Raw genomic sequence first — 27,928 nt, forward strand, 5'->3', positions numbered from 1 at the left:
TAATTTCCTGGAATGACGGGTTTTATTTTGAGTAGGAATACCACACTCTGCTTGGTTTTTGTCGAAAAGGTCTCTTCGGAGCCTAACAAAAAAAAAACATTTCACTTTTTTGCATCGTCCATTAGTCATTTCGAGAAATAATTTCTCGAACGTCATTTTACCTAACGGCTATCCATCCATCATAAATATATCACGAAAGGAACTCCATAATAATCCGGGAGAAAAAACTTACACGAATGATTTCGCAATTGTCGCAATAATTCAAAATAATTAGTACCGATTAAATAGTTGGCTACCTACTACACGAGATTATTTCTTTACCGCTGCCAGAGATACTGGGTAGAAAAACTAGTAAATTGTACATTCTCTGATCATTAAAACGGTAAAATCTCGAGGATTATCTTATTTCTCTAACCATGGGAAATCATAAAATAAGAGTGCATTTTTGGGATCCCTATTCCGATGGAAGCGCAGAAAGCTAGACCCAGTAGGTATCTTAGGGAATTACGGATATTTCATCATACTATAAGGAAGAATTGGCTATTAGCCAATAGCTGAAATAGATATATAGCTTATTGCGAGAGCGATGAATGTAAATAAAATACAAAATATAAAGAAACACCGATATTCTTCTGTTGTTGCTGATCAATGGCAAGTGTTATTTTCAATAGTTTACTTCTAAATTATGATAGCTGCAAGATAATATTTCTTCCTTACATATAGGGAATAGATGAGTGATTGGGTTGAAAATATAAGTTAAGCAATTTTTAGTAGGTGGTCTGAACTACGCTTTAGTTTGAAAACAGCTATTCGTTCGATTCGTACCGCCTGTCAATAGGGTCATCAAGCCAGAGAAATTTCTGGCATTCCTCCTTACCTCATTTCTCAGCTGACAAACGTGAAATCAGGGGTTAATTTTTACCTAAGGCGTAAATATTTACACTTATAGGCGCATTGAGTAAGTAATGAAACAAGAATGCAGGTAGAGAGGTATACTGAAGGTTCCCCATCCAAATTTCTAACGCGGTTTTTCTAATAATGTAATGTTTGTAAAAATGCTATTCCTAATAAAATTATTTCTAAGCTGAAATTTATAAATTATATATTTTTAAAATTATTAAAAGGCCAATTTTATAAAAAAATTATTTATAGTATACAATTAATCCAAAGTAATGGTATTAGCAAGCAGGGTTTTCTGCAGTTCGATTTCCATCCTTATAAAGATCATATTCAGAAACAATAGAAACCCATTCAACCCAACTCTCGCGTTACATTCTCCAACTTTAGAACGTTTCCAGTACCAGCGACCTTTTAAAACGTTTACCTTGTAGTAAACAAAACCATATAGATATAATAGATTTCCAGCAACTTCGTGTTTCGGATCCATGTGTATTATACACTTGCGAGTATTATTATTTGCTACACTTTAGATAAATACATTGTTAGAAATTGTGTTTAAGAAAAATTGCATTAATTTATTCATTCGAAAAAAGTACTTATTATTTTAATGTGTATTTTACACTTAAGCAATAAATTTACTTTCCATAGCAACAATGTTTTTCATATTTTTAGGCATTGGAATTAATGTATTAGAAAAATAAAATTAGAGAGAATGCATTAGGAAGAAAAGTATTAGAAAAAAGTACATACCTTTTAGAAAAATACATTATTAGAAATTGTGGTTAAGAAAAATTACATTAGAAAAATTGATTGAGAAGGGGACTGAAAGTCTAATCTTTGAGAATTTTTGAGACATACGTTTAACTAGGCATTACGAAAAGGTTTCAAACAATTTTCTGTAAATCTTCTACGGTAATTATTGGTACCTGCGCAAAGCCGTTTGGGTTGTTCCTGTTGAGCAGGCAACTAATACACTTCAATTCAATTTGAATACAATGCAGTGTAATTTTGAACTTGGCATCCTTCAACCACAAAAAAGCTTGACCAATCCGTCACTTGACTAGATGGAAAAAGGGCAGAGGAAAATGAGAGCAAATTAACTAAAAATACAGAGTATTTCTCCAATTGGGCCCATGTACTAATTTCCGTCTGAGTTGCTTCAGTATGAACCTTGATATTTCCTTGAAACAACTTATTTGACATTAATCAGTGGTTGATTCTCACCCGATCGAGTCAATGAGGAAACTTCAATGCTTGCGCAATTTGATACTGCAACCGACCTGACATCGCGAATGAAAACTTTCCTGAAAGTTTGCAACCCTTGTCGTAGAGTCGTCTGAATACGTGAAATATGCGTCTCCAGACTTTATCACCGTAACTTTAACGGCACAAATGTTTTCAGCCAGGACCCTGAGCGCCTAGGGAACTCGAGACAAGAGTTCTTTCGAGCATGGCTTCCCCCAGGTGTTTCATTTCTCCCGTATTATCCAACATCGTTGATAGTAACAAGTGGAAGTTTTACGAGTCAATAACCCGTAAAATTTAAGATGGCACCAAGAGGAGGCGAGAAAGTGGGAAGTGGTGACTCCCTCATACATTATCGGTCAAAATATACGGCAGCTACACCGACCTGTTTAACTTTTCAGCGAGGAGCCATGAATGCAGTAACACCAGTTTACCAATGCCTCACCCCCCTAAAATTATGCTACGCAGTTATGACATCAAATCCGTTTTCCATAGGGATACCTGACACGTGTAGGTAGTGCAATAGAGGCCAATAATGTAACAGAGAACGTTTCGTTAAAAATTTTGCAATTTTCAGAGTTTCAAATTAATCCATGGTTAGATGGATGTCATTGCTTGGCACCGAATTAGCTAATATTACATTGATGTCAGTGCCAGGGTGCTTGGTATTTAACAATGGCATTAACTTAGCATTAAAATTGCAATTTATAATAAGCTATAGTAAAATAGACCGTTTAACCATTGCATTAATTTAACAGGAAAAGCCACCCAATAATTTTATAATAGAGATTTGCCACATTATCTGAAAAATATATGTTCATTTGCAATATTAGCCTTCAGTTAAAACATGAATCATTGCAACCCCCCGAAATAAATTTAGGTTCATTCTTTTATTTAAACCACTCGTAATATGATTTTTTAAGCATCAATGGTACAAAAAAATTTAAACCTCGCTTGCTCGAGAAATGAGGTAACTTTGTTTTCCATTGCAATCAAGCTTTATTTTTCTGTTTTCGAACTCATCCCTCAGCTAAGACCTGGTTTCTCGTAGGATGATCATTCGTTTGATGTTTAATCAATAGGTACCTACTCTTGGTTCACTCCTACGGACCACAAGGGCGAAGACATGAGTGAAACTGGAATTCGTGAAAAAGAAGTCGAAAATTCATTCACTGATTTCTCTTTCTATCTCTTTCTCTCTCTCCCCATTCATGTCTCTCCCACCCGACTCCTTTAGGTTGACAAACTACGCCCTCGGAACGCTCTCTTGTTCCACGGTCATTAAAAGCCCACGGAGGGCGTGCGCCCACACGAATTCCTACCGGCCCCCATACGCAAGACGTTGAGAAAGTATCTCTATGGAGTGGGGAGGTTGAAAAGGGGGGTAGGATTTATTATATCCATAAGCTTAGCCTCTAACAAAACTCAACCACCCTCCCATACCCCCTACCCCGGGTTCCCCCTGAAAAACTCTTCCCCTCCGCTTCTCCCGAAATATCTTGCAAATACGTGCCCCTAGCTCGCTATTGTTTGCTTCTTTTGGATGGTCCTCGGAGAGGCGGATTACTTTGCGACGAATTAAGCTGACGGAGAGGAGCTTAATGCGGATTCAAGATGAGTCCAACCCTGTAGCGCGCATAATTGGCAGTAGTAACTGAATATAATGGAAAAATCCAGCGCGCAGTATCTTCAACAAAAAGGCGGAGCTGGCAGGATCAGATGAGAGGGGTGGGCGGCTGCTTCTTCCAACGCCTCATTACATTTCAGAGAAAGATAATGGGGTTTTAGAGCATGCCATCATGCTACTGATCAAAAAATGGTCATGGCTGAGACATTTTAGATTTTTTAGCTAATTTAGTTTCGCCTAACAATAAATTATATCCATATCCATTAAGGGTATGGAAAATTAATTTTATAAAAAATTTAGTTTCTGATAAAATACATCAGTCGAGAAGGCAAATTGACCTTCATTACTGCTTCCCAATTTGGAAATCGTCCTTATCTGTGAGTATCAGGGCGATTAATACAATTACCAATGTCCTACGAAAAATTACCATAGGAGGGGATTCAAAATTTTCATTTTCAGTCAAGAACTTCCAATATACATGCATGCCCATTTTAATGCTAATTTAAATGTAATAACCTTGCGTTTTCCCGGCGAATTATCTGGGCGTGAGTTTTTTGGTTTCTCTAGTTTAAATAGATGAAGAAAGTCCTTGGGAATTCACTACAAATTACCATTCAGAGGATGGAAATGAGAAAAAACAGGAAAACGAAGTCCAAGAATTAATTCTTTTTATTATCACTTTTTAAACAATAGACTTAATAAAAATGTTACGCATTTGTAAAATCCACGCTGCATGTTTTCACTCTTACTTAGTCTAACTTCATGCATAACTATATTATAATATCCACATAAAATGTTTTACTCATATGATTTTACTTCTGTCGGTAAACACTATGCCTGAAACTCAACTCATTATATATCCCAATTACGAAAAATTCAATGAATGTCAGCCTCTATTATTCTTTTAAGCGGGACTCGCATGTCACTCAAATACTCATAATATCTCAACTCATATAATCACAAATTCTGCCATTTTTCAATCTTTAATATACTCGGCACATAACATTCAAGCTGATTTATCAAAAGCATCTCGCCTTTCTATTGTGTATAGCTGTTACACTTGCACTCACATACAAATAACTGAATATACTATCGCGTTGTCTTCTTGCACAACAAATAAAAATTATATTCGAAATATTTCAATTAATTAAGGTTCAAAGTAACATTGGTATTTTTAGTAGAGAATATAAAAAAGTTTTCAAATTTAAAGTAGCTGCTTGAGATAGGTGAATCCACCCCAGTAAAGTAAATAAGAATTTCTTTATGTTTTTGTTTAATTACGCCTGGAGACCGTTCCATTCTTTTCCACAGTGGAACAGTGGGAAAGAATGGAACAACGTGGTTTTGAAATTGACAGCTAGGGCAATTATTTTACTGCATATCAAGTGTTAGACGCAAAATGGGAACTTTTAAAACGGGTCAAACCAGAGTCTTTTTGCTTTGAATAGAAATAAATAAGGGAGGAACTACAGAGGAAGGCCAAGGATGGGCAACAGGAAGCACGTAGTGGAAGATGTCTGAAACAGGAAGCATTACATAATAAGATGACTGACAGGAAAAAGAATAGTTTTTAGAGCTGCTACAAACCAATTATCGGATTGATGACCGATGATAAAGTCGAATATGATTTATGCGTGGACTAATTACGATATATTTGCCAGCATAAAGGATTCATTGAAATACGAAATAGGAAATCATTAACTGCCATAGCTGCGCAACAGTAATTAATATTATCTGGGCCATTGCAAGATGCTCTCATTAGCATAGTCCAACTAACACAGTGAAGCAAGTACTTCGGGAAAACAAAAAATAAGAAAGTGAAGATATGCGATTACTTACAATTCTAGGAATAGGCTTCTACTTGTGAGTTATACAATTGTTCATAAGTGTGATAGCACAATCGTGGAGACACGATTCTTACCGTACATATCAGAGAAGATAAGGCATTTTTCTCCACTGATTAGAAGCTCCTGCTTTATACTTATTTAATATCGCACTCTTCAATCGCAAGCTAGATTATTTATCCTTATGTGTACGCGTTTAGGGATGACAAGTAGAGAATCATAGCATAGTGCATAGTGAGCTTAGTGATTTTATGACTACCACCGAAGGAAAAAATTCACTCAGACGTCACGTGTTATAAAATAACCTTCCCCCAGAGAAATATGATATGAATCATGTCTGGCAGTTTCAGATAGGTATATTAGTTCAAACATGACGTGTTTTAAGGCAATCACTCGTGAAAATCAATATATGATTTTTTTCCTATTTGTATAAAAATATTTGTAGAGTGCTTCCACTTGTTAAGCAAAAATAACAATGGAAACAGGAAAGGGGAATCGACAAAAAACGCTTTTTTTATTTTATCAGTTAACCTGAACTTAGCAAATATTTAGGAGTACATTTTATCAGTAAATTAGATAATGAAGGCACATATTAGCTCTGGTTATAAACGAAAATTTAGTTAGTTAGACTTTACTTAACATATAATTAGATCTGTTATTACAATTTGAGTAAAAACTCGAAAAAATCGGTATCAAGCAGTATTATTTTTCCGCCAGCAGCAAACATTTTTATATAAAATAAAAAACAGGTGGAGGTGTAATTGGAAAGACAGGTAAATCCACTTGGAGGGAAAAGTCAGCTCAGGATCTCTCAACATCTCTCGTATATTTGGAAGGTAAGCACATAAGGCACTCGAGCCGTTCGCTTTCCTTCAAAAACGAATGGTATTCGCTGCCTATTTCACCTTTATGTGGAAAAGTAACAATTGTATTGTATTGTCGGCAGATTCTCAGGCTCGAAATAAAAACAGGAATTTACTTTAGACAAGAGAGAGTATCACTGACCGGGCGGAAAATACCCACCCACGATTATTAAACATAAACCCTTGATTCGGATGCATCATCGAGTCACCGTTAAGACCTTTTTCTCTCACGTTGAGAGTGACTAGCAATTCACTAAATCTATCCTAGCGCATATCTATGTCGAAATCTAATGCGTCAAGCCATACAGCCTCAAAATTCCAGCGCTCCAGCATCGCGGGGTTAGAGCACGAAAGTAAAAAACATCTCAAAAACATTTTAAACTTTCACAATGGGATCAGTGTCTATATAGTAAATTCCTTGGTAAATGCACAAGGCCAAAGAATGAAATGTAAAACGCCGCTTGAATTGAAAAATAATGGAAAACCTGACATGTGAACCTTATTTATGGCATTTATTATCATTCAATGACGTATGTATCATATCATATTATGAGACCATAATTGCTCATTTAACGGCCCCATATTCCTGCCAGAGCCATTGAGAACGGGGACAGACTCTTGAAAGTGACTTCGTTGCATTGCTGGAGAGCGTAGTGACGTTCCGCCAAACAGTATTGTGAAGCACGCACCAAGGATAATCGAGATATCTCTTATTGCGCTCGAGCTGAGAGCAAGAAATCACTGCCTTCTTGACCCTATTCTTCATTTACATACTGCGATTGTGAATTTTGGTTTTTCAAAAATTTTCTTTCTTCTCCATCGTAATAAAGGATAGCACAAATCAATCCTCATACTTAATGTAATTCGCCCACCATGGTTTCAACACAGTTTGCCATTATCAAGGTAAAAATTAAAGCATGGCGACTCTCCTCATCTCCATTACCATCGGCGAAGGACGAACTAGCGCTTTGACCAAATAGTATCCTCATCCTCTCCACACGCTTCCCCATCTCCTTCCCCTCCCAATTGAACCAACTTACAATTGTATCTACACCAGTAGCATTGTCAAACGTAAGAACAGCATACACCCCTTCTCCCCACCCTAACTCCCCTATTCTTGAAGTTTGGTATACATGAAATCGCTCTTCTGTAATTTTTAACTTTATAATGACATAGTATGATGAAACCATTGTCGGTGTATTACTATATATTATGTATGAACATTGAACTGCGTTATACTCTACTTATAATTCAAATCTAATGCTTTTACTCAGTAACGCTCGATGGATCATCTTATATTTCTTCAATCTTTCAAAACCGATATTTTATTTATTTATTTAAGAATCACGTTGCAATTAGGCGATTTTCCTGGTGGCAACGGTCAGGTTTGGTCAATGTTCACACTTACAACGAAAAATACATACATACACGTACTAGAAAAACAGATAGGAGACAAAATATTCTTTTATAAAAGACACTTCCACATCACATACAAAATGCCGTCCACGTCACATACAAACAATATTTTAATAACTACAATGAAGTTTATCACCCAGTGGCTGCTTTACATTTATTCTTAAAACTTCTAAAATTGGATGGAAAGGGCTCAAACAAACCTCCATGCAGCTGGTTCCAATCAATAATAGTTCTATTTAGAAAAGATTATTTTTTCTTATTTGTTTTTTGAGTCCTTATTTTTATTTTGAAACTATGGTCCTTTTTTCCCTTAAAGTTAGGCCTTTCTATCTCTTTCCATAAAACTTCCTAGGCTTCGTCCTTTTTAACAATTCTATACATCGCGCCTAACCTACTCCTTTTTATTCTATTTTTCAAACTCTCCCATTTCAGTGCATCTAACATTTCTGTGACACTATCTGTTCTTTTGTGCCTTCCGAGTGCATATCTTGCTGCCTTTCTTTGAACTTTTTATATCTTTTAAATACGTCCCTTGTCCCTCTATGCTTAATATGTTAATACCAAAGTCGATATACCGAGATGGGTGGTGATCTATGTAGAGAGGGTGGAGGTTTCGGCTATTAATCGAAGGACTCGGTTTTAATTCCTGGTGGCACCTTTTGGCATTCTCAGCATCACCCATGCTTTATGATATTTCGGGCGCCAGACTTCTTGGGAAACCACAGAAGGCACTGCCACCATGTATTTCTCACGCATTTCATAGGGATTAGTACGAGGTGAGCTCTACCCTTATTCATAAATCCAACCTTCGATTGGATAACTGTGTTTATGAATGTTAGTGATTTTATTAGAGTGAGTCTACCAGGTGGATTTGAAAAATTGCCCAGACATAAATGAATCGAAAGTGAATGACATCCCAGTCGTTCGGACGATTTCACTTATTCACCAATTATTTAATACATCTCATGTCTAAAAATTGCCTGAATGTCCGGGGAGCAAGTTCTTAAAAAATTTGGTAATGGCATAAATAAACCAAAGAGGAAAATCAAATTTCACGCTGGTAAACACGTTTCATACAGTAGTGGTCGTCATTGTCTCTTCCGCAGTGGCACATGGATACTGTGACACGTTATTTCAACCTGGACACTTGTTGTAGAAAACCTCGATTAGAACTCTTATTTTGGATTTATTTATCGTTATTTTTGTTTGTACTCTAGTTGATGATCAAAATCAATAGATAATCACATTATGCATAAATTTATACGAAGTAAGCTCAACTTAGTTGGATCGTGAGGGAACATAACTCGCTTTGAACTTTATTCTATGAGAGATTTTCAATAAAATTGTCAAATATTTTTATTCGCATGAGTAATTGTGCAAAAAATTACTTTTGTTCTATTGCTAGCTTAATGTGTAACGTATCTGCGGTAAAGATTTAAATCGGGTTGACTGCAGCATGACATCAGTGGCAGGCGATGAGGTTTGAAACTGTTTAGTTCGTCTACGTCTGTTTCTGATGACGATAAGCGCTTTTGACGAAGGCATCACTTCACAGTGGGGGACAGGAAAAATACGCATGGGGACCGGGAAGGAAGTGAAATAAAATTCACATTGATTTTAGTGAGATAATCGTGATTGTGTAGCGGGTTTCGCGGAACCCAGAAAGCATACAAAAACGCCTCAGGTGTGGTTTTCCTGTTACCGACGTGTGGGTGGCAACTAATGACGTTATTAATACTTCTGAATGTTATATTTACGTCATTCGACGATCTTCGTCCACAATCGTAGCAGCGGATTTAATATTTACTTCGATAAGACCAACGACTGTATCTCCGGATCCTCTCTTTACTGTGAAATTGATTGGCTTTCCTCAGTAAATAATTTAAACCATCTTCTAGTTGTACTTCAGGGAAGAACTGACTCTTCATAAGCATCACATATCATCCATGAACAAATAATCATCCATGAACAAATAATCATCCAAGATCTATGCCTTGGATGACTATTTGTTCATTGGAAAGCCAAATTTCAAAATTTCGAGAAATTTTTATTATTTGTATGGCTGCTGTTAATAAGACATTGCATATTGAAACGATAATTTGTGAAAAAATCTTTGCTATCATGTGACATTGTAAAACATTATATGCCTGAATCGTGACCAAAAAAACTAAAGCTGAAGTGATTCGCATTCACTTTAATTCATATACAAAGACGTTTCAGAGTCGTGAGACGTAATAATGAATAATGGAAACTTAAAACTTCAGGTTATAAGATTGAATATTTAGATACATTCCATCGCGCTGGGAAAGTTTCCATGAGCTCTTTAAAAGAATGCAAGTTCAATTTTGAATATTTACCCTTACGTAAACGGAAGGGTCTCCATTTATACAAAAAAATATGGAATGTTGTCAGAGAGTACTCCCAAAACAAATCTTCGAAAAGATAAATATATTTCTTGAACCTAATTGGTCAGCATCTTTATGTGCACATGAGCAATTGTCGCAATAAGCAATGGAAAAATTCATGATTATCTAAATAGATGAATCTTCCTACTCGATTTTTGGAGTCATGCTTTTTCTCGCCTTTAATCAATTAACATTCATGAACAGGAAGCTCTCATGTGAACACATCAGTTCCGCTCATTATAATGTTTGACAAACCCTCGAAGTAGTAAAAATTAAATTAAGAAATTTGAATGGATTATGTATAGTTATTCATTATTAGCCGAGGTCTCCCCACATATCCACTCCGAAAGCCAATGTAAGCTTATTTCTGAGCGCCCTGCTTGGATATTCATTAGCCACAAGCGTGTGAAATGGCGTCGAAGACCCGTTAGGGCGAATGGAATATATTTCATCCATTTATTCTTGAGAAAACTTATGCATGCGCTATTGTTACGCGGAGCGTGAATGTGAATGTCAGGAGTATGAGTACGAATGACTCGCCGTAGACGAGGTGGTACCCACACCCCACATTAAATGAATCCCTCGCTCTCTTCCCTGGAGAGTAGCGCCGTCGAATGTGCGTGATTTCCTTGAACTACTTGCCCGACTGCCGTAACTTTTGAATTCCACGATGAACATCGCAGCAATCGATAGTCGACTCATTACCGTCGAGAATTTCGCACACATCCACTATTCCAACCCGCATTCTTATCGGAAGCGGACTTATATCTTTCTGAAATGCACAAACATTCAGGTACGTAATCGTACTTATTCCATTACTCAAACATGTAAGGATAACGTAGTGTCGTAATAGTATTTACAGTTATAGAGTGAAACATGAAATATCTTCGCTACTGTGATCACGATAATATATTTTTCGGCCATTGCTAAGGTTGGTTTTCGCTCAACTCTCCGCCGTACGGATTGTATAATAGGAATGCGGGATCCCCCGAGGGATTTGGCTGCATTAAACATAACCTTCCAAAGTTATTCTAATCTGGCAACCTCTTTCGATACATATTTTAGAAAATTCGTTCTATAAAATAATGCCATTTTCATTAAAATAAAATTTATCATGTTTCTTATTCTCATAAAAATTATAATAAAAAAATGCGGACCATTGATTTAACGATCTCAATGGGAACGAAACTTTGGAACTCATTTCTGCTGAATTTAGCCGATGCTGAGAAAAATCATAGTTTCAGTTCTCCTATGATCCTGTAATTAACAAAAAACTAAAATACTCGCAATCTGATTTTAAATGTCATTGTAATCATCATTGAAAATATTTTGGGAAATTAAGTTGAAGTTTTCCCATGTCTCACAGTGCTCCGATCACTGAATTTGGTGTTCCTCCGTCAATAATAGTCCACCAGAGGACGCAAAACGTGACCTTGGGTAAGAAAAGCGATTCTATCGAAGCTTCGAATGAGGGCAGGGATCGTTATGATGATCTGGATCTGTCGAAATGAGAATGAAGAATATATAAATCGGCGACTGATTTACATTTAAGAAAGATAGCTTTTTTGATTTTCACTTATTTTTAACTGTTCTAGCCGTTAATATTTTTACTCCCAATGCTATTAATCATAGAAAATTTACCTATGATTTCAAAAGAAATGAATACGTGCACGTTTAAAGCTCTCCCGGACGTGTTCTGTCCACCTTCCTGATGGTGCCTGTCCGCGGTTGTGCGTGTGAATAACAATTATTTCGTGGGCACGGTAATTAAAAAGTTATTACCAGATCTGAGAAAATGAAATTTCACAGTGAACATATCTATGTAGATAATCTATCATTCATTCAACTTTTAATCAAATGTTAGCTTTACTATCAAATTTTAGAGCATGCGCCTGGCATTGATAGCGGGGCAATGATAAATAATAGCGCAAAACTATACCCAAACTTTGTCCCTGATAAACTAAAAATACCTTGGGAATCAATTTTTACACTTGCAATATAATGAAAATAATTTAATTTAATTTTTTACCCAGCAAGTGAATGTACTCGCTACCTATGTACAGGATGATTGCAAAATAGGTCTGTGATTAACCTGTCCTTCTGAATATACGTAGTTAAGGTACTCCAACCTTAACTCTACCTCTTTAAATTATGGAAGTGATCCCAGTGACATCTGAAATACGTTTAGATACTAAAACCGCGGAAGCTTTTTCTCATAAATCATTGATTTACAATGCACAAAGACTCGTTCATGAGCTCAGAAGCTCGTTTGGTATGTTCACCAGAATTTAGAACCGACATCGAAGGAAATCGCGCACCTGGCGCTTTCCCTGTGCCGCCTTTTGTTTCCCAGGCCAATAAAAACGCATTTCGGTGAGTGTTCCTGGTGGCATCATCAACCGGATTCGAATTCAGGACTTACGCGTCTCTGCCCCGAGCAGCAGTAGATGACTCATCAAACCGTTAAAGCTGGCACGTTCCATGCCGCGATCGATGAAATGATAGTTTGGCTATATTTTTAAACTCGATCCTTCCACCCATTTCTCCCTAAGTGTTACTCTTAGGTTTCTCCTTGGCTGACCAGCATAGGCTACCTAGATTGGCAGCAATCTTAGATTATTTACAGACGACGCAGTGATTTACTTAGGAGTGGGAACAGAGGCAGATAGCGTTCCACTCTTTAACTATTCGGACCAAATGTCGGATTAGTGTAAATAATGGGGGTTAGAATTATTTATCAGAAAATTTACAACACTGAAGTTTTGGAATAAGATAAAAGATAAAAAACTATAAATTATAAAGAAATTGGGATCGAGTTAAGCATTTTAGAACAGGTTAAACACTCGGGTGTTACGCTGATTTCAAACCATTAATAAGGCACACACATCTGAAGAATATGCGGGCCAATGTTAATGATGCCTTAATAAACCTTAAAGGTTTAGGCTTACAGTTTGCGGAAGTTATGTGTCTCCATCAAATTAAAAGGGAGGACTACTACTTTTCCGCGTACTTTATTTGGTTTGTTACAAAGCTTTTCACAGTTATTCGGCATCATCAGCTACAACTTTGTGAGGTGCAAAATTTAAGAAAACTCTAAGTAAAAACTTAACAAATTTGTACCTGATGATGCCCATTCACGGTGAAACGCGTTGTACCGAACCAAATAAATTCTATGGAAAAGTACGTCCACCCATTCATTTGATGGATTGACGATGCTAGTTTTCATTGAACGGGTAGTAGAAAAATATAATGAAAGAATTGTTAGCCTTCATCAACGATGTTGGAACCCCTTCGGGTGAAATCACGTGAATCTCTTACTATCCGAGCTTTGCGAACCGTGAGTACTGTGACCGCGCTAGCTCGTCGGGCAGGTGGAGGCGCCGTGCACCCTTTGAGAGGTGTTCGTGCACCGGGGCCTCTCACCGTGGAAGGAGAGAGAGGGGGGTGGGCTGGGAGGGCTTTGAGTGTCGTGGGGCGCGCGACTGGGTTTTCGCTCGTCCGATCACCGTCACCCTCGATCACCGTCAAAAGCGGTCGCGGAGAGCGCACTGAGGGCGAGCGACGTTGAAAGGGCGGCCGTCAATTCAGCTCACTCGATCTGTCAGGAGAAGGGGAGCGGACAGGCGTGGATCGCAGACACACCGGCGAAGACGGCAATGAGCCGAGGGAATGGTCGAAGGGGAGAGGAAGATTTGATTTTTGTATTCCTTTTAAGGAAGATCGTCAGACGTCGGTGTCCTCGCTAATGCACTCTTCACCTCGATGAAAACTAGTAAACATTCCTAATTCGTAAGCACACGACGGAATCCATGCCTCACGGTCGATCTGTGATTGAAAATTTCCTAAAAAAAACTCCACGACTACGTGTCTCAAAACAACCAATCCTTGCGGACTTTTTTCACTGAATAATATTATCGGGATTTCCCGCAACGTGTCAAACGTATTTGCCAATACGCACCAGAAAATTCAGAAAATATTATTTAGCGAAAACACTAACCGCTGTGCATACCTTCAATCAAAGGGCCTTATAGCTTCTTTTGACCAACATTCTTTTTATCACTGAAAGTCTCTCACAAAGCTTATTGCTGGTCTACATTTATTATTATGTAATAAGGATAGTTCTATGTTAAGTTTGCGTCCGAATTTGGAGGGTCTGTAAAGGAAGTTGTTTATTTTATAAACGGATTCATTCCTTCCAAATTCCTTATGCATCCGAGAGAAAAAAATAAGGTAAATATAGGGGCGTGCGTTCCCTTTCGTTTGATCTTTCGGAATTATTAATGGGACCGAGAAAAGTAATATATTCCACTTCCTGACCGCATGACCAGTTTTGCCGGATTCGATGGATTGAGCTTTCAAAACGCGAGAAAAGGTTTTTCAATATTCGGTCAGTGTTGCAATTCGCGCGACTTCACCACCTGCTAACGCGAATATCGGATAATATCGAGAACCAACGGGAGTGAAAAAAAGAAAAAAAAATAGCAGAGGTGTTCCAGAGCGAGTGTGCCCACGCCGTGTTGACATAGGCATTTTAGCGCCCTGGACGAGTATAAAAAGCTGGATTAGAATGTCCGGTGTGACTGCCCACTTTGTCTTTCTGGTCAAGACGACAATGAATCCATAGTGATTTCCATAATTCATCAAGTTAAGCGTACGAAAACCACGAGGCTATATCTAACAATATGTGCAAAGTGAGAATTCAAAACTTATATAGAGCATGTGATATTAGAAAACTTTGATATACCTTACTTAACAGAATCACTGAATAACTAACTGATTTTGGTGTTAGTAGATACATTTGGTATCGCAGATAAATATAAATAATCGCGTTACAAAATTATATGTTTTTAAAAGAATTGAATTATTTTCTTCTATTTCACTTCATAATTTTTTTGGTAATGAATTTTCCGTGAAAAACGATAATAGAGAAAGTGAATGATTTTTAGTTTCAAAAGATTATTCCGAACTCATTGTTCACAGAAATTCAAAGATTAAATTCTTTGAATCACTTCTCGGGAGCAATAAAACTCAAATTGCCAATTCATTGACATAAATATATCACAGTTTTATCACGGGAAAACAACAGCCGGATCGAGGATTATGTAATTAGATTGCTTCACCTCCAAAAACAATCTCAACCCAAAGTCCGTTTTTCGCATTAATGCTTACCTAAGGGGGTTAATTACTCTTTCATTTCTATATGACCGCGTGAGTAGACAACAGGGGGAATCCTGCATTCTTCATCCTTCAAATGAACATAACAGCTTCCGAAATTAATTCAGTCCAAATCTCGTAAAATTTATTTTTCGATTCATTCGGGTGTCAAAACACATTTAAATAGATTAAAGAGTGGTCACCAAGCTGAAGAAATTGAAGAATATCTGGGTTCCTAAATTTCTCTCATTTAAAAAATTTATGACCCTGGGTAATTTGATAACCATGATCACGATACATTGACATAAGTTATTTACGGTTACTTGGTTTGTAACTATGGCATCCCTAACGCGGAGTTGAATGACTTTTCGTATATTTTGAAACAATTAATGACAATAAAGCATTTTTTATTTTGTTTTTACGCCTAGTTTTGAAACTTTATGAAACTCGTTTGTTCTATTAGCGCCGTTTTTTTTAAAATTACTAAAGAAGGACTAAAAAATTCCGAGGTTAATATTAACACAAAGTTTTCCATAGATAATTATCCATAAGCTCTGCAACTAGGTTATTCCCTCATTTTAAATTCTATGCGCATTTACACCGTGGAAAATATTTCTTATATATATATATATATATATATATATATATATATATATATATATATATATATATATATATTGAAGGCTGCTATCTTACTATAAATTTAAGGTATAAGGTAATTCTATATAATTAAGCAATCTCAGCATTATTACTGTCTTAATAAATGAATACAATTGAAACAAATACGGAGAGGTGTTTTTATTTATGAACGACTTCAAATTTGACTTGATTTCTCATAGTTATGTCAATTTATTTTTAGAACCCTGGATTTTCTCATCGTTCTATTAACGTTGAATCATGCCGGTGGTAGGTCGACTAATTTGTTCATTAGGACGCTTTTAAGCCGATCGATTTTCGAGGGCTGTTTTCCGAAAAGCGAGCAAATCACGTTACTTGCATCGCAATATCGTCAATTTAAACGGAAAATTATGAAAAGCGGCATTTCGATGAAACCTGAATGAAGAATCCGGGCAAGGAGGAAGACGGGAAAGGTAAAAGAAATCGCGGGCTATAAGGGAAACAAGAGATGAAAGGAGACGGAGGAGAATGAGAGAAGAGGAAGCGTTTAAGGAGGGGTTCAGGAGATGAGGAGAGAGACAGAGGGGAGGGGAGAGGAGGGTGGTGACGGGACACCTTCACAATGAGGGGGAGGGAGGAACAAAAGCTTATCGATCATGGAAAGGGGAGTGCGAAAATCTTTCAACGCGGATCACGTGACCGATACACCCACCCGATCCCTTCGCAGCCAATGCGACGGGAGATAAAAATCCGAACTCCCACACGTAAAAACCGCCCTTTCCATTCTCCCTCTCCCAACCATCTCCGCCGCACCCTCGACGCGGCCATCTCGATTAGAGGGTTCGATCCTCGCCCTCCCACCCCCTCTCCCTCCAACCCGTGACCCTTCCCCCACCCCTCTCTTGCATCCATCGTAACCTCCTCCTCCCTTACCCGCCCACCCAACGCCCCACCCTCCTACCTGCTATCCTCCGATCGACGCATCTTTTGACGCAAACAATGAGAGTTTGAATAAGATAGCCGAGGGAGAGGCGACGTGTTTATCGGGGTGCATCTCTCGGGCTACGCCGAAACCCCTTGAAACCGGATCCCCATGAATGGCGGAAGGCCACGCTGGCTACGCACGCACAACAGCATCATTCATCCGATCGGGCTCCGGAGCCGACGTTTCGGGCTTTGGCATTTGCATGCCATCCGCAGACCGCAACACTACCGCCACTCTTTAATAATTTGCACCGAGGCGGTGGAGATCACATTTTCATTTGATTCTGATTAGAATCAACGTCTCCTCCTTCACTGCAGTCATACTTGTAGCTCCAATTATATACTCAGTACTTGGTACTGTACTTAGGACACCTTTTCAATGAGTGAGAATGTTGACGGCACTGGTTTTGAACTGTGGACTACAAAATTCATCCACGCATTCTAGTTATGATTTTATCAATAGATCCGTATTCGAAAAAATATTGTTATTTCAATTGCTTCATAACAATATATTTTGGCACGTTTGAGCTACATATTTATTTGGCAACATAACTGAAGGAGAAAATGGATGGAGAATGGATGGAGAAGAGAGATATTGAATGAAAAAATATTTATTCTCAATTCCATCAATGTCATTTCAACTCTTGCCTTGTGTTGTTGTATATTTTTACTTGGAAGGGAGTTACATGTCATTCAATAAACATATATTTGAACTAAACAGAGTGAAACAACTATACAGGAGCTAAGAAACTGACTCTGTAAAACATAAATAATTAACTAAAGCCTGATATCGACGTCTCACAGTTGTAATGCTTGGTGAAATCCCACCTTGCCCTCTTGTCTGCTCTCTCGAAAGTATATCATTATTTTTGAATTAGGTTATAAATAATATTTCAAAGAAAGTTATGTGAAAATACATAAATATATCAGAGAAGAGAGATGTGGACAATTATGCTTGAACAGAGTTCACTTTTTAAGACGTATCTATTTGCATTGAACAACCGTCTATAAAGGAGTAAATATCGGAATCGCATCGCAAAAAAACTGATAGGCTACTAATATGCCTTAGCATCATGATGAATGTAATCAATCTTCAATAAATTTTTGGACATGAACTTATTTATTTGATTATTTAATATTTTTACTATCAGCCAGAGCAGAAGCTATTGATGGCTCTCAAGAAAGCAATTCATCCCTAACATTTCAGCAAGCAGTATCTAATGGATAGAATCAAGTCTTTTCCTTTTAAGGCTCATTAATGATATATTTTAATTTATCAGGAAACTAAATAAAAGCCCTTTGAAGAACATGAAGATATATTAACGACCAATATATGGGAATAATCTCCATAAAAGTTTAAACCAAGACCAGGTTACGCATACAATTCAACGATTAACGTTACCATAAAATGTTGCTTCAATTATGCATTTGAGTTGCATTTCTCGTTCGGGTAAATAAAATTTATTTGTGAATTTTAATTGAAAATTTAATGACCCATTACTACGCTACTGGTATGTATGAAGCAGGTATTACAAGAATTACATACACATAAATTCGTCAGAAATATTCCGTAAAACCGATCTTGAAACAACGTCAAAATTATTCCTATAGTCTGGCACCTTTAATGAAACAGAATTTTTCTGCCTCTTTCCCCAGGAGTATCTTCTAGACACTTCTAGGGTGTACGTATGGATAGAGGAAGAGGACAGTTATGAGGATTTGTTTTCCATCTATATCTGAAAAGAACCTCCCTAGAATTGTTCTCTTCACCTATCTGGACATATATCATAGAAATGCCTAGAAGATACCATACCTCTGGGAATAGAGGCAGAAAAGTTCGGCAAAATGAGGTGTCTTCCATGTCTATCGGGAAGACACCTATTGGGATGACTTCTAATAAAAAAGGACTTTTTCACAGGCTGCAGATAGTTTAGGACTTCAAAATAGATAAAACACGCAACCTGCAGCATATTGTACCGCAAAAACGTTGCCTCACGTGTTGTGCGTATTGAAACATCGATCAAGGAGAAATCCCAAGGTAGTTAGACGCTTGGGTTAGGGTCAGGAGGAGAAGAAGAGAACGAGGTCCGTGGGATAGGGATCCCCCAGGCCTCCGGCTGCACTCCCCTGACTTGATGGACGCTCGAGGGAGTGTGTCCCTAACGACGCAAGAGCTAACCTTGGCCTTAGTTTGAGCGCGAGGGAAACCGTGACCTAACACCTGGGAGATAAGTCATGCGATTTCCGCTCGGCTGAGCAGAAAAAAGTGACATTGAAGTATTGGTGTTGTAATGGAAGGGCATGATTGGCTACGAAGAGATGCATGGGTACGGTCCGCGGGCGTTATCAATCAGCCCACGTGATAGCCAGGACGGAGCCGATTGTGTCGCAACGGTGAATGGAATTCCGGTTGAAAAGGTGAAAAAAAAAGATTAAGAGGCTGATGAGCTTTTGCTGGCGGACTTGTGTAGGCGGGTAAGCATAGGCTTGGAGCTTGAAATGAACCCGATAATTGCATCGTATAATTATACAGACGCGGGAGAGAGTAATTTGCTCGAAAGAATACTTCGAGATTATCATTAAAATTCACTGAGACTAAATTTAGTCATAAACGAGATCAGAGTGTAACGAGATCATCGTGAGCTAGATCATTTGTTGAAGAGCTAATTATAGTGAAACGCAAGAGAAAATCGATCTATTACGATATATAATGACAGAATATAAAAATGGAATATTTCAATTAATAGTATTAGGGAGGGATGATTGCAAACGCAAAATATAAAAATTAAAGATTTCCTTCCGCTAAAATGACCTAAGATAGTAAGACAATAGAATCTTAGAATGAATTCACTCAATTTTCATTCCGGTGTTCAAGTCCCGGTCAAGGAAATATTTTTGCGCTTGTGATCTGCTTGATTCAACCCTCCCCACCTCTCCTGTGTCCTTCATTTATGTGTTCCTATCCCTTTCCCTAATATCTATTTCCATGTGAATGAATATTTTGTTCACCATATGGTGGGATTTCGTGTTTGAATGTGTGCATTAAAATATATAAATATATAGATATATATGTATGTGTGTATATATATATATATATATATATATATATATATACACACACACATATATATCAAATTACCTGAGTCAGTAGAATCTTAGAATGAATTCACACAATTTTCGTATGCATTAACATATATATATAGCGTGTGTATGCATGTGCGAGAGTGTGTATACATGTACTAGCAGAAACTAGTTTCTCAAAGCATAGAGAAAAGCTTCAGTGCCTACGAAAACATTCTTGCATTTATCACGAAACATTTATATCCTATTCTTTCGAAGCACAGTAATGGATGAGTTATAATTTGAGACGTGTAAATTCGGAAATCAAGAGGAGACTCAGAAGCGCCAGGAGTTATGCAACACACATTACGCACTTCGAGTAAGAATTGCAGAAACAAAAATCACATGCACGCACATTTGGGAAGTCTTAAACACAGCTGCTAGAAATATTACTGCACAAGTCTCTTACCGAATTTTGTGAATGAAAGAGATAACGGCCCTTATTTCTAAGGGATAATCCAGTGAACATTACATATACAGCTTAGATTTACGAATAATACTGCAGCAAGTATTCAAATGTTTTGTGGAGCCTCTTTGCCCTCCGAAGTAAGATAAATGCAGAAAAAAACTTGTATCAGTAGCTACAATACATATGGTCAACACGGCAGCGTGGCCGAGCGGTCTAAGGCGCTGGTTTTAGGCACCAGTCCGAAAGGGCGTGGGTTCGAATCCCACCGCTGTCAAATTTTTATGATACCGTTGTGAGAAAGTTGGATACCTTGCAAGACTTGAAACAATTGCAGAAAATTTAGTTGCTTTTTGACTGTCGAACTGAAATACATAAATATGTTTTACAGTGGATTGCAAGTTCACGCATCTAATAAAATGTTCATAAAACATGTTCCTGGGATTTCTTCTCCATGAGGAAACTGGACAAAAATTAGCTGATATTATGCTCACAAGAATCAGAGCTGTTAAACTCCCCTTGCTTTTGCTCTACAATCCTAAGAACATGGGGAACCAAAATTTCAAAAAGAAATGTTATTAAATAAATTAATGGTATTATACAGTATTTGCTGCCAAAACGTCAGAGCAAAGGTCGTTCCTGAGCAAAAATATAAAGTATGCATGTATAAAATTAATTTGGGAAGAATATGAGGCAACGTCGACAGAGGGTAGAAGGGCAGTATAGGCCGTGTAAGTAATAGATACATGCATTAATGCCTGGCCTGAGCATGTATTTGAAAAAATGGGTGTTTTAATTTTTTTCAAATTTTTGTCTTAAGTAAAGTGTTATTTGTTAATAAAATGCTTAACTACGCCAAAATTAAATCATGTAAAACCTCTACTATTCATAATAATCAATGTTTGATTTTTAAGCTAAAAAGGTTCATTGTCGGCTATTTATGTTTTAATCATGATATTTTCTCAGTCTCGAAGCTGGAAGTAAACATATTTTTAATGGGTGGGGATTCGTTTGATAAAAAAATATCTCAACCATACGATTGGAACTTAATAATCGTTTATGCATACTGCCACTGTAAAGTTGATGGACAAGTAATGTGGCATTGTAATGAAACTTCTGAAAATTTAAAAATACAGCGTATTTGTGTACTAGGGGGAAGGTAAACTATCACGTAATAAACATTTCACATCGATTCGATGATATTGCGGTGGTAGGCCAATTGACTGAGTTGGGAACAATATCGTGGTTCAAAATATCTCTCGCGTTGCAGCGAGAATATTTAGGAATGAAGAAGACCGCAGGATCGAAATGTATTTTGCTTCTGAAGACACTCGCTGCAAGGCGAGAGAAATACTGAGCCTCCCTGCGTCGCTTAACTTGAAAGAATCTTCGGAACAGGAAGAAATTGTGTAAAGAACCATTAATCTAGAACATCACCTTTGTGTTCGGGAGAATAAATCCCGTGAATAGATGATGCACAAGCGTCGGAACGAAAGAGTACATTGGTTTGGCAAAAGAATCAGATTTTATAGATTCATCAAAATTTACTCTTCCCCTCGTCCCTTCTTGAATTTGGCAGTAAAAAAATTATGCCCTTGGTCAAAATAAAGGCCAAATATGCTGCTGGCGCTCATTATTTAGTACATTCATCATTCATAAATCAGTTCTTGGAGGGTAACTGTCCAACTTGCCTCCCCGTTTCTTACATCGCTGAGTTTGTTGAAAAGTTTCTGTGACATGCAATTGTCCATAAATTAGGTCACCCTCAACAAGGTCGCCAAGAGATTCATAAAACTGTGAAACCATAGGAATATGCCGAAAAATATTATATACCCGTGAATAATGAATCCCACACTACATCATATACTGGTATGGAGAACATTTTCCACAAGTTCACCTGAAGCTATCGACTGAAATGTGGAAATAATAGTAACAATGGAGGTTAATAAAGGGACAGTTGTAACATCAGATTATGAGGAGAATAGCATTCAGTCACAACATTTCACATAGGGCCAAAAACATGTGAATTAATTTGCAGAGGTGGTTCTCGGGTTAGACTGCGTGAGAGACATTTTTAGCTCAACGTTTCTCTCCCGTTGCTGGGAGCGTCTTCAGGAGCGAAGACGATCCCTGCAACGGGAGAGAAACGTTGAGCTAAAAATGTCTCTCACGCAGTCTAACCCAATAACCACCTCTGCATCTCTCAACAGCTGCGAAAGCCTCCGATCTATGTGAATTAATTTGTTCGGTCAATATGAATAGCCACCATAGCGCTGAAGAATATTGGCCGCGTCCAGGTCAGGTGATAGCAGGCAGCAGCAAAAAAATATTCGAAGAAGTATTTAGTATCAGCGTTTGACGGCAAAACCACTCCTTCAATTGCATGATCCAAAACGCATACATGAAGAGTCGCCATAAAACGCTAAAGCCAAGCACTTCTCCAAACCCGTCAAAACGGCGTACCATGCACGATTTTACGATGCTGGTTCTTGAGTCCGGACAAGATGACTTCTTCAAACCATCGAGCATCATTCGTGATAGAAATGAACAAGATTAATAGTTAAGAATTCGACAGATGGAGGAACCTCTCACCTCGTCCGTAATGTCCCCGAGATGGACAACGTCCTCTGTCTCGCAGACCTCTTCCCACTCCTCCCGGCTCTTCACCTTCCTCTCTCGCACCTCCTTCACGACCGCTCCCCCTGGGCTTTCCTCGGCGCTCACCACCAGTGACTTGACAGCAGTAGACGTGATAGCGTCCGCGCCATCCAACGGTGGCAGGGGTTCGTCGTCGGGACCGACGGCGCGGTGCTGCCAAAAGAAAGGACATCGCGGAGTCAGTGGAACCCATTGCCCAATAAAAATATGTTACTGTCAATCTGAGTCCATTCAGAGAGGACGGTGCTATTTGGGAAGACCTGTAAACTGAACCGAAAGCATACCGCATTCAAAATTTAGTCCAGTGGGTAGCGACCGCTCCGAGTTACCAATTGTAAGATAACCCGGGTTTGATTCTAGATGATGACTATGGTCATCCTGAACTTTACCAGAGGTGTTTGTTTTTTATGATATATTCCTGGAAAGCGGCAAGTGGCACAGGAAATTACCTCTCCCTTACCCTGGAGCGTGAATTTCACACGCCGCGCCGTATAGGGTCTGGCATTTGATGGGGTCTGCCTTCTATTACCGAATCAATCTGCGCATTGATTACTATGATGATGACGTAATGTTTATAGCTTAAGATTATGTCAAGATGGCGGGTTTTTATGAATCAAATGAATATGAAACAAACATCCTAATTGAAATATTTGCACTTGAATCCATTTTCATTATTGGCTTGGTACCTATATTCCCACTTTCGCAACTGCTATGCCATGGATTGAAGATCGCGAAAAATAAGATCATTAGCTCATGAAGTTAATACTTCCCGCAAACACCTTGTCCATTTGTAAATATCCATTCTGATATGTTTCATACGACAAAATGATTCTTCGACTTCGCTTTATATACTTATTTGCCATTTTAAAAATATTAAATGTTACGGATAGGTCAAAATGTTGGACGTAATGTTTACGAAACATGAGCAAATATTTGCGGTTGTCAATGCAATGCCTTCCCACGTCACGAGCACGGATGTCGGCCGATGGTGGCTGGTTTTACAGTGCCATAGCGATCCTTACTTGAGTGCCGTGGGAAATGAAGTTGATTTAAAATGCAGTTCATTTTTCCGTTAGACAGGTAGTTGAACTATGTGTCCCTCGGTGCCTTCCGCTCCATGCTTTTATTTATTCTTTTCACCCATCCTCCGCGGCCTGAAAACACACCCACCATCAAGTTACACACGCACTCTTAATGGGAAAAATGACCTCTGTATTCTCTTTCTACCCCCCCTTTATTTTTATGCTTACCAATTTACTAATAATTAATAACGTTACGTATATGTGCCGGGTTAATTTAGTCAAGGGTTGAGACAGAATCCTTCCTTTCTGGAATGATGTTTTACCTACACCATTCGTCAATATAACTTAACAGTGCACCAATTCTCGAGTTTAAATTATTCGCCAAGTCACTGAACCATGAGGGCATGAAAGAAAACCGGCTCTTAAAAAAAATTGACTGTCCTTTGGAAAATCCGTGAAAGCACAGCGCACGGAAATCTACAGTTTGATTGAGACATCTTTCCTCTAAGATATCTTTCCCTCGGAACGTATACCTAAATGCCTCCGTCACGATGACAAATTGGAAGATCCAGTAAAGCTCAGCAATAGTAGTAAATCCTTATCTTTCGAATTTCTTGGTTTTCGTCGGCTTTTTATTTGTACTTTGTCGGTTATTGAAGCATGGTATCGCGGTCGCGAGGTGTATACGTACTTGTAATTTTCTGAGCTAAAGATAAAGACATGGAAGAATGCAGCCGACAGTAACTCTGGCAACATGTTAGACGTAGATTATAAAAAAAATCGGAGTATTTGTTTGAACTCATAAAACTCTATTTAAGGAACTCAATTTGCGAAAAACATTTTTAAAACTAATAAATCTCAAATTTCCCCCACTTCTAACCGCTATCGACTTGAAAGAATGAGCACCTATCCATATATGTAGAAATAGGATAGGGAATTTGGACGGGATGAAGGGAGGAAGGAAGTACACAGTGATGAAGAGGGGCTTGATGAAGAGTAGGTTGCTGGATTTTGTTAGGAGTCACAAAATAGGCATTTGGCCGTTGCGTTCATCCAAAACCAACCTTAACCGGTAGATTACTTACTTACTTATATATATGTATATGCATATATATATATACATATACACACATATATGTGTGTGTATATATATATATATATATATATATATATATATATATATATATATATATATATATATATCACTCACACATGTAGATGATTATTCGAGCTTTCTGCTTGAATATCAATTGATTGAACGTAATTTATTCGTTATTATTCAGTTATTTATTTGTAAAGGGATTAATATTATTAATATTGCACACCCAATTGAAATTTAGCATTTTTTAAATTATTTATATACATATAAATACTTGTAGTTCACGTTAGTTTTTAAATTAACACATAAAACAGAAATACTGGTAGCTTTAATTAATTTTATATATCGTAGATACTTATTGCAGCGGACGACGAAGTATAACATAAAAACCCCTAATGCTAGTAAAATAACCCCAGAAATATTCTACCAAAAAAGTAAAAAATTCCTACCCCTTAAAGACCACAGGCTTACACCCAATTTTCACCCCACCACGCAATCTCCTGCCTCATTTCCCTTCACCGATTCCTGTTCCTTTCATTTCCTCTGCCACCCCAAGCGGTGGAAAGTGGGAAAGCCTCGCCTCTTAAAAAAAATATAACCACGCCGGCCTTAGTGCTTCGAGTGTTCGATAGCAACGGCCGGCCGTATGGTAGAGGGGGGCGGGGGGGGGGGAGAGAGAGAGAGAGGAGGAAAGATAAGGGAAAAACGTGCACTTCGAATATTCATGGCACGAAGGATCGCCGAAAGAGAGAGAGAGAGAAAAAAGAGTTATTTCAAATTGATGCCCACATAGTACGCGTTTCTCATGCCCTTCCCAGAAGGCGAAAGCAAAGGGGGAATACCAGAGGGGACTGTGCGAGGGTAGGAGGAGGATAGCAAGATGGGCGGGGGATGGCGTGAGGGAACTGAAGGGAGAAGGAGAACACGGACGAAATGGGATGCGAGGAGGCCGATGGGGGATAAAGAGAGGCAGAAAGAGGAGAGGGAATTCAGCATGGACAGAAGAGTTGCACTACAGCTAGTGAAGGACGTACTATGTGCCTTTATTTATGTATGTGTGTATTAATAAATATTTATGCATACACTATGTGTGTGTATAAAAAATAAACCTTTATACATACGCAACTGCATACGATCACTAAAAATATTAAAATATTTAAATGTAATCAACAAATCGACAGAGACACGAGTGTATAAAAAAAGTACAAAAAATATCTTTAAAATGAAAATATAAACCAAAAGATTTTATATAAGTTGTAAACATGCTCACAAAATAGGCAAAGCACAAAGTTTTGATTTTATTATTCATAAGCAGTTGAAGAAGGTGGTTGGCCATCCACCGAAAAGTTAAGTCACTGTAAGTTTATCGGAGCACGAGAACATACATATAAAAAATGTATAAATACTTAAATTAAAACATTATGCTGCCAGCATATTGATCGGCAATTGGAGGTTAAATACTATAATAGAGGGGAGGATGTCAGGCCAACGAAGAGGGGGCAGGACTAGGATTAGGATGTCGGACGGGATGAAGGGAGGAAGGAAGTACACAGAGATGGACTTGTTGTAGAGTAGGATGCTGCATTGTGTTCTGCTGGGAGATAGTTATGTGGTAGTTGTGTCCATCCAAAACCTACCTTAACTTGCAGATTACCTTAAAAAAATACAGTACACCGATAGGGGACACTGACATATCTAGTTGACGTTTAGATATGTGCTCTTTATCTTGTATATGTATGTTTGTGCATGTATTATGCATATATATATAATTTATATATATATATATATATATATATATATATATATATATATATATATATATATATAAAGATACATATTTTCACACAATCTCTCCATAAAAGTTGTACTCGGTGATTGATATTCCATTCGACGCCAGAGGCTACAGGCGCTATGTATATATATATATATATATATATATATATATATATATATATATATATATATATATATATATACATAGCAAATACAAAAGCGTGCGCCTGAAGCCTCTGGTGTCGAAAGGAATACTATCAATCACCGAGTACAACTTTCAGAGAGGTTGTGTGTGAAAAAATGTATCCATGAGAAACAACGCAAAAGTTGCCAATTTGCATGCTTGGTATATATTTATTATCAGTGCCCGCTGAATGTCGACCTTTGCGAAATGGCCGTACCGGTGATAAAGTACGTTTGCATTTGAAATGCCTGTCTCAGGAAGGCTCTTCACCTTGGGAAATTTTGTTATTTCTTCCTCAGAAACCTGACCCAGTCCTCTGTTGAAAAAACGCCAATAAGCATTATTCATGTCAAAAATATTCACCAGGAACAAGCATATAGTCAAGGCAAATTTCTCGGGTCATTAGTAAATGTTCAATCAGCTAAATTGATTGCCCTTACCCCGAAGGAAAAATGTTTCAAGAGCAGAGCGATGGTGGAAGTATTGATTACGGCTAGAAAAGGTTTATTAATTGAATCACTACTAAGCTCAAATGCATTATGTTATTTTATTACATAAAATTTCCATTCAATCGGTCAAATGAAATTACCAAATCGTTCAGTAGTGAAGT

At 37.9% G+C, this 27,928-nt stretch overlaps 1 protein-coding gene and 1 non-coding gene across 3 annotated transcripts in view; one reads left to right on the forward strand and one right to left on the reverse strand.

Annotated features, from left to right (window-relative positions):
• The window catches only part of chas (chascon), a 291,630-nt gene that overhangs the window by 38,562 nt on the left and 225,140 nt on the right, over positions 1-27,928 (reverse strand). Inside the window, exon 5 of one of the 2 annotated variants that reach the window (XM_071590917.1) lies at positions 23,175-23,393. The exons of the other annotated variant lie outside the window; for it this stretch is intronic. Coding sequence (XP_071447018.1) covers positions 23,175-23,393 — 219 coding nt within the window. The remainder of the gene's footprint in view (positions 1-23,174; positions 23,394-27,928) is intronic. 2 annotated transcript variants of the gene reach the window in all.
• On the forward strand, positions 20,780-20,859 carry TRNAL-UAG (transfer RNA leucine (anticodon UAG)). The gene has a single exon. It is a non-coding gene; the product is annotated as a tRNA-Leu (tRNA).

Source organism: Hetaerina americana, unplaced genomic scaffold, assembly GCF_022747635.1.
Source record: "Hetaerina americana unplaced genomic scaffold, ioHetAmer1.1.p SCAF_4, whole genome shotgun sequence".
Lineage (NCBI taxonomy): Eukaryota > Metazoa > Arthropoda > Insecta > Odonata > Calopterygidae > Hetaerina > Hetaerina americana.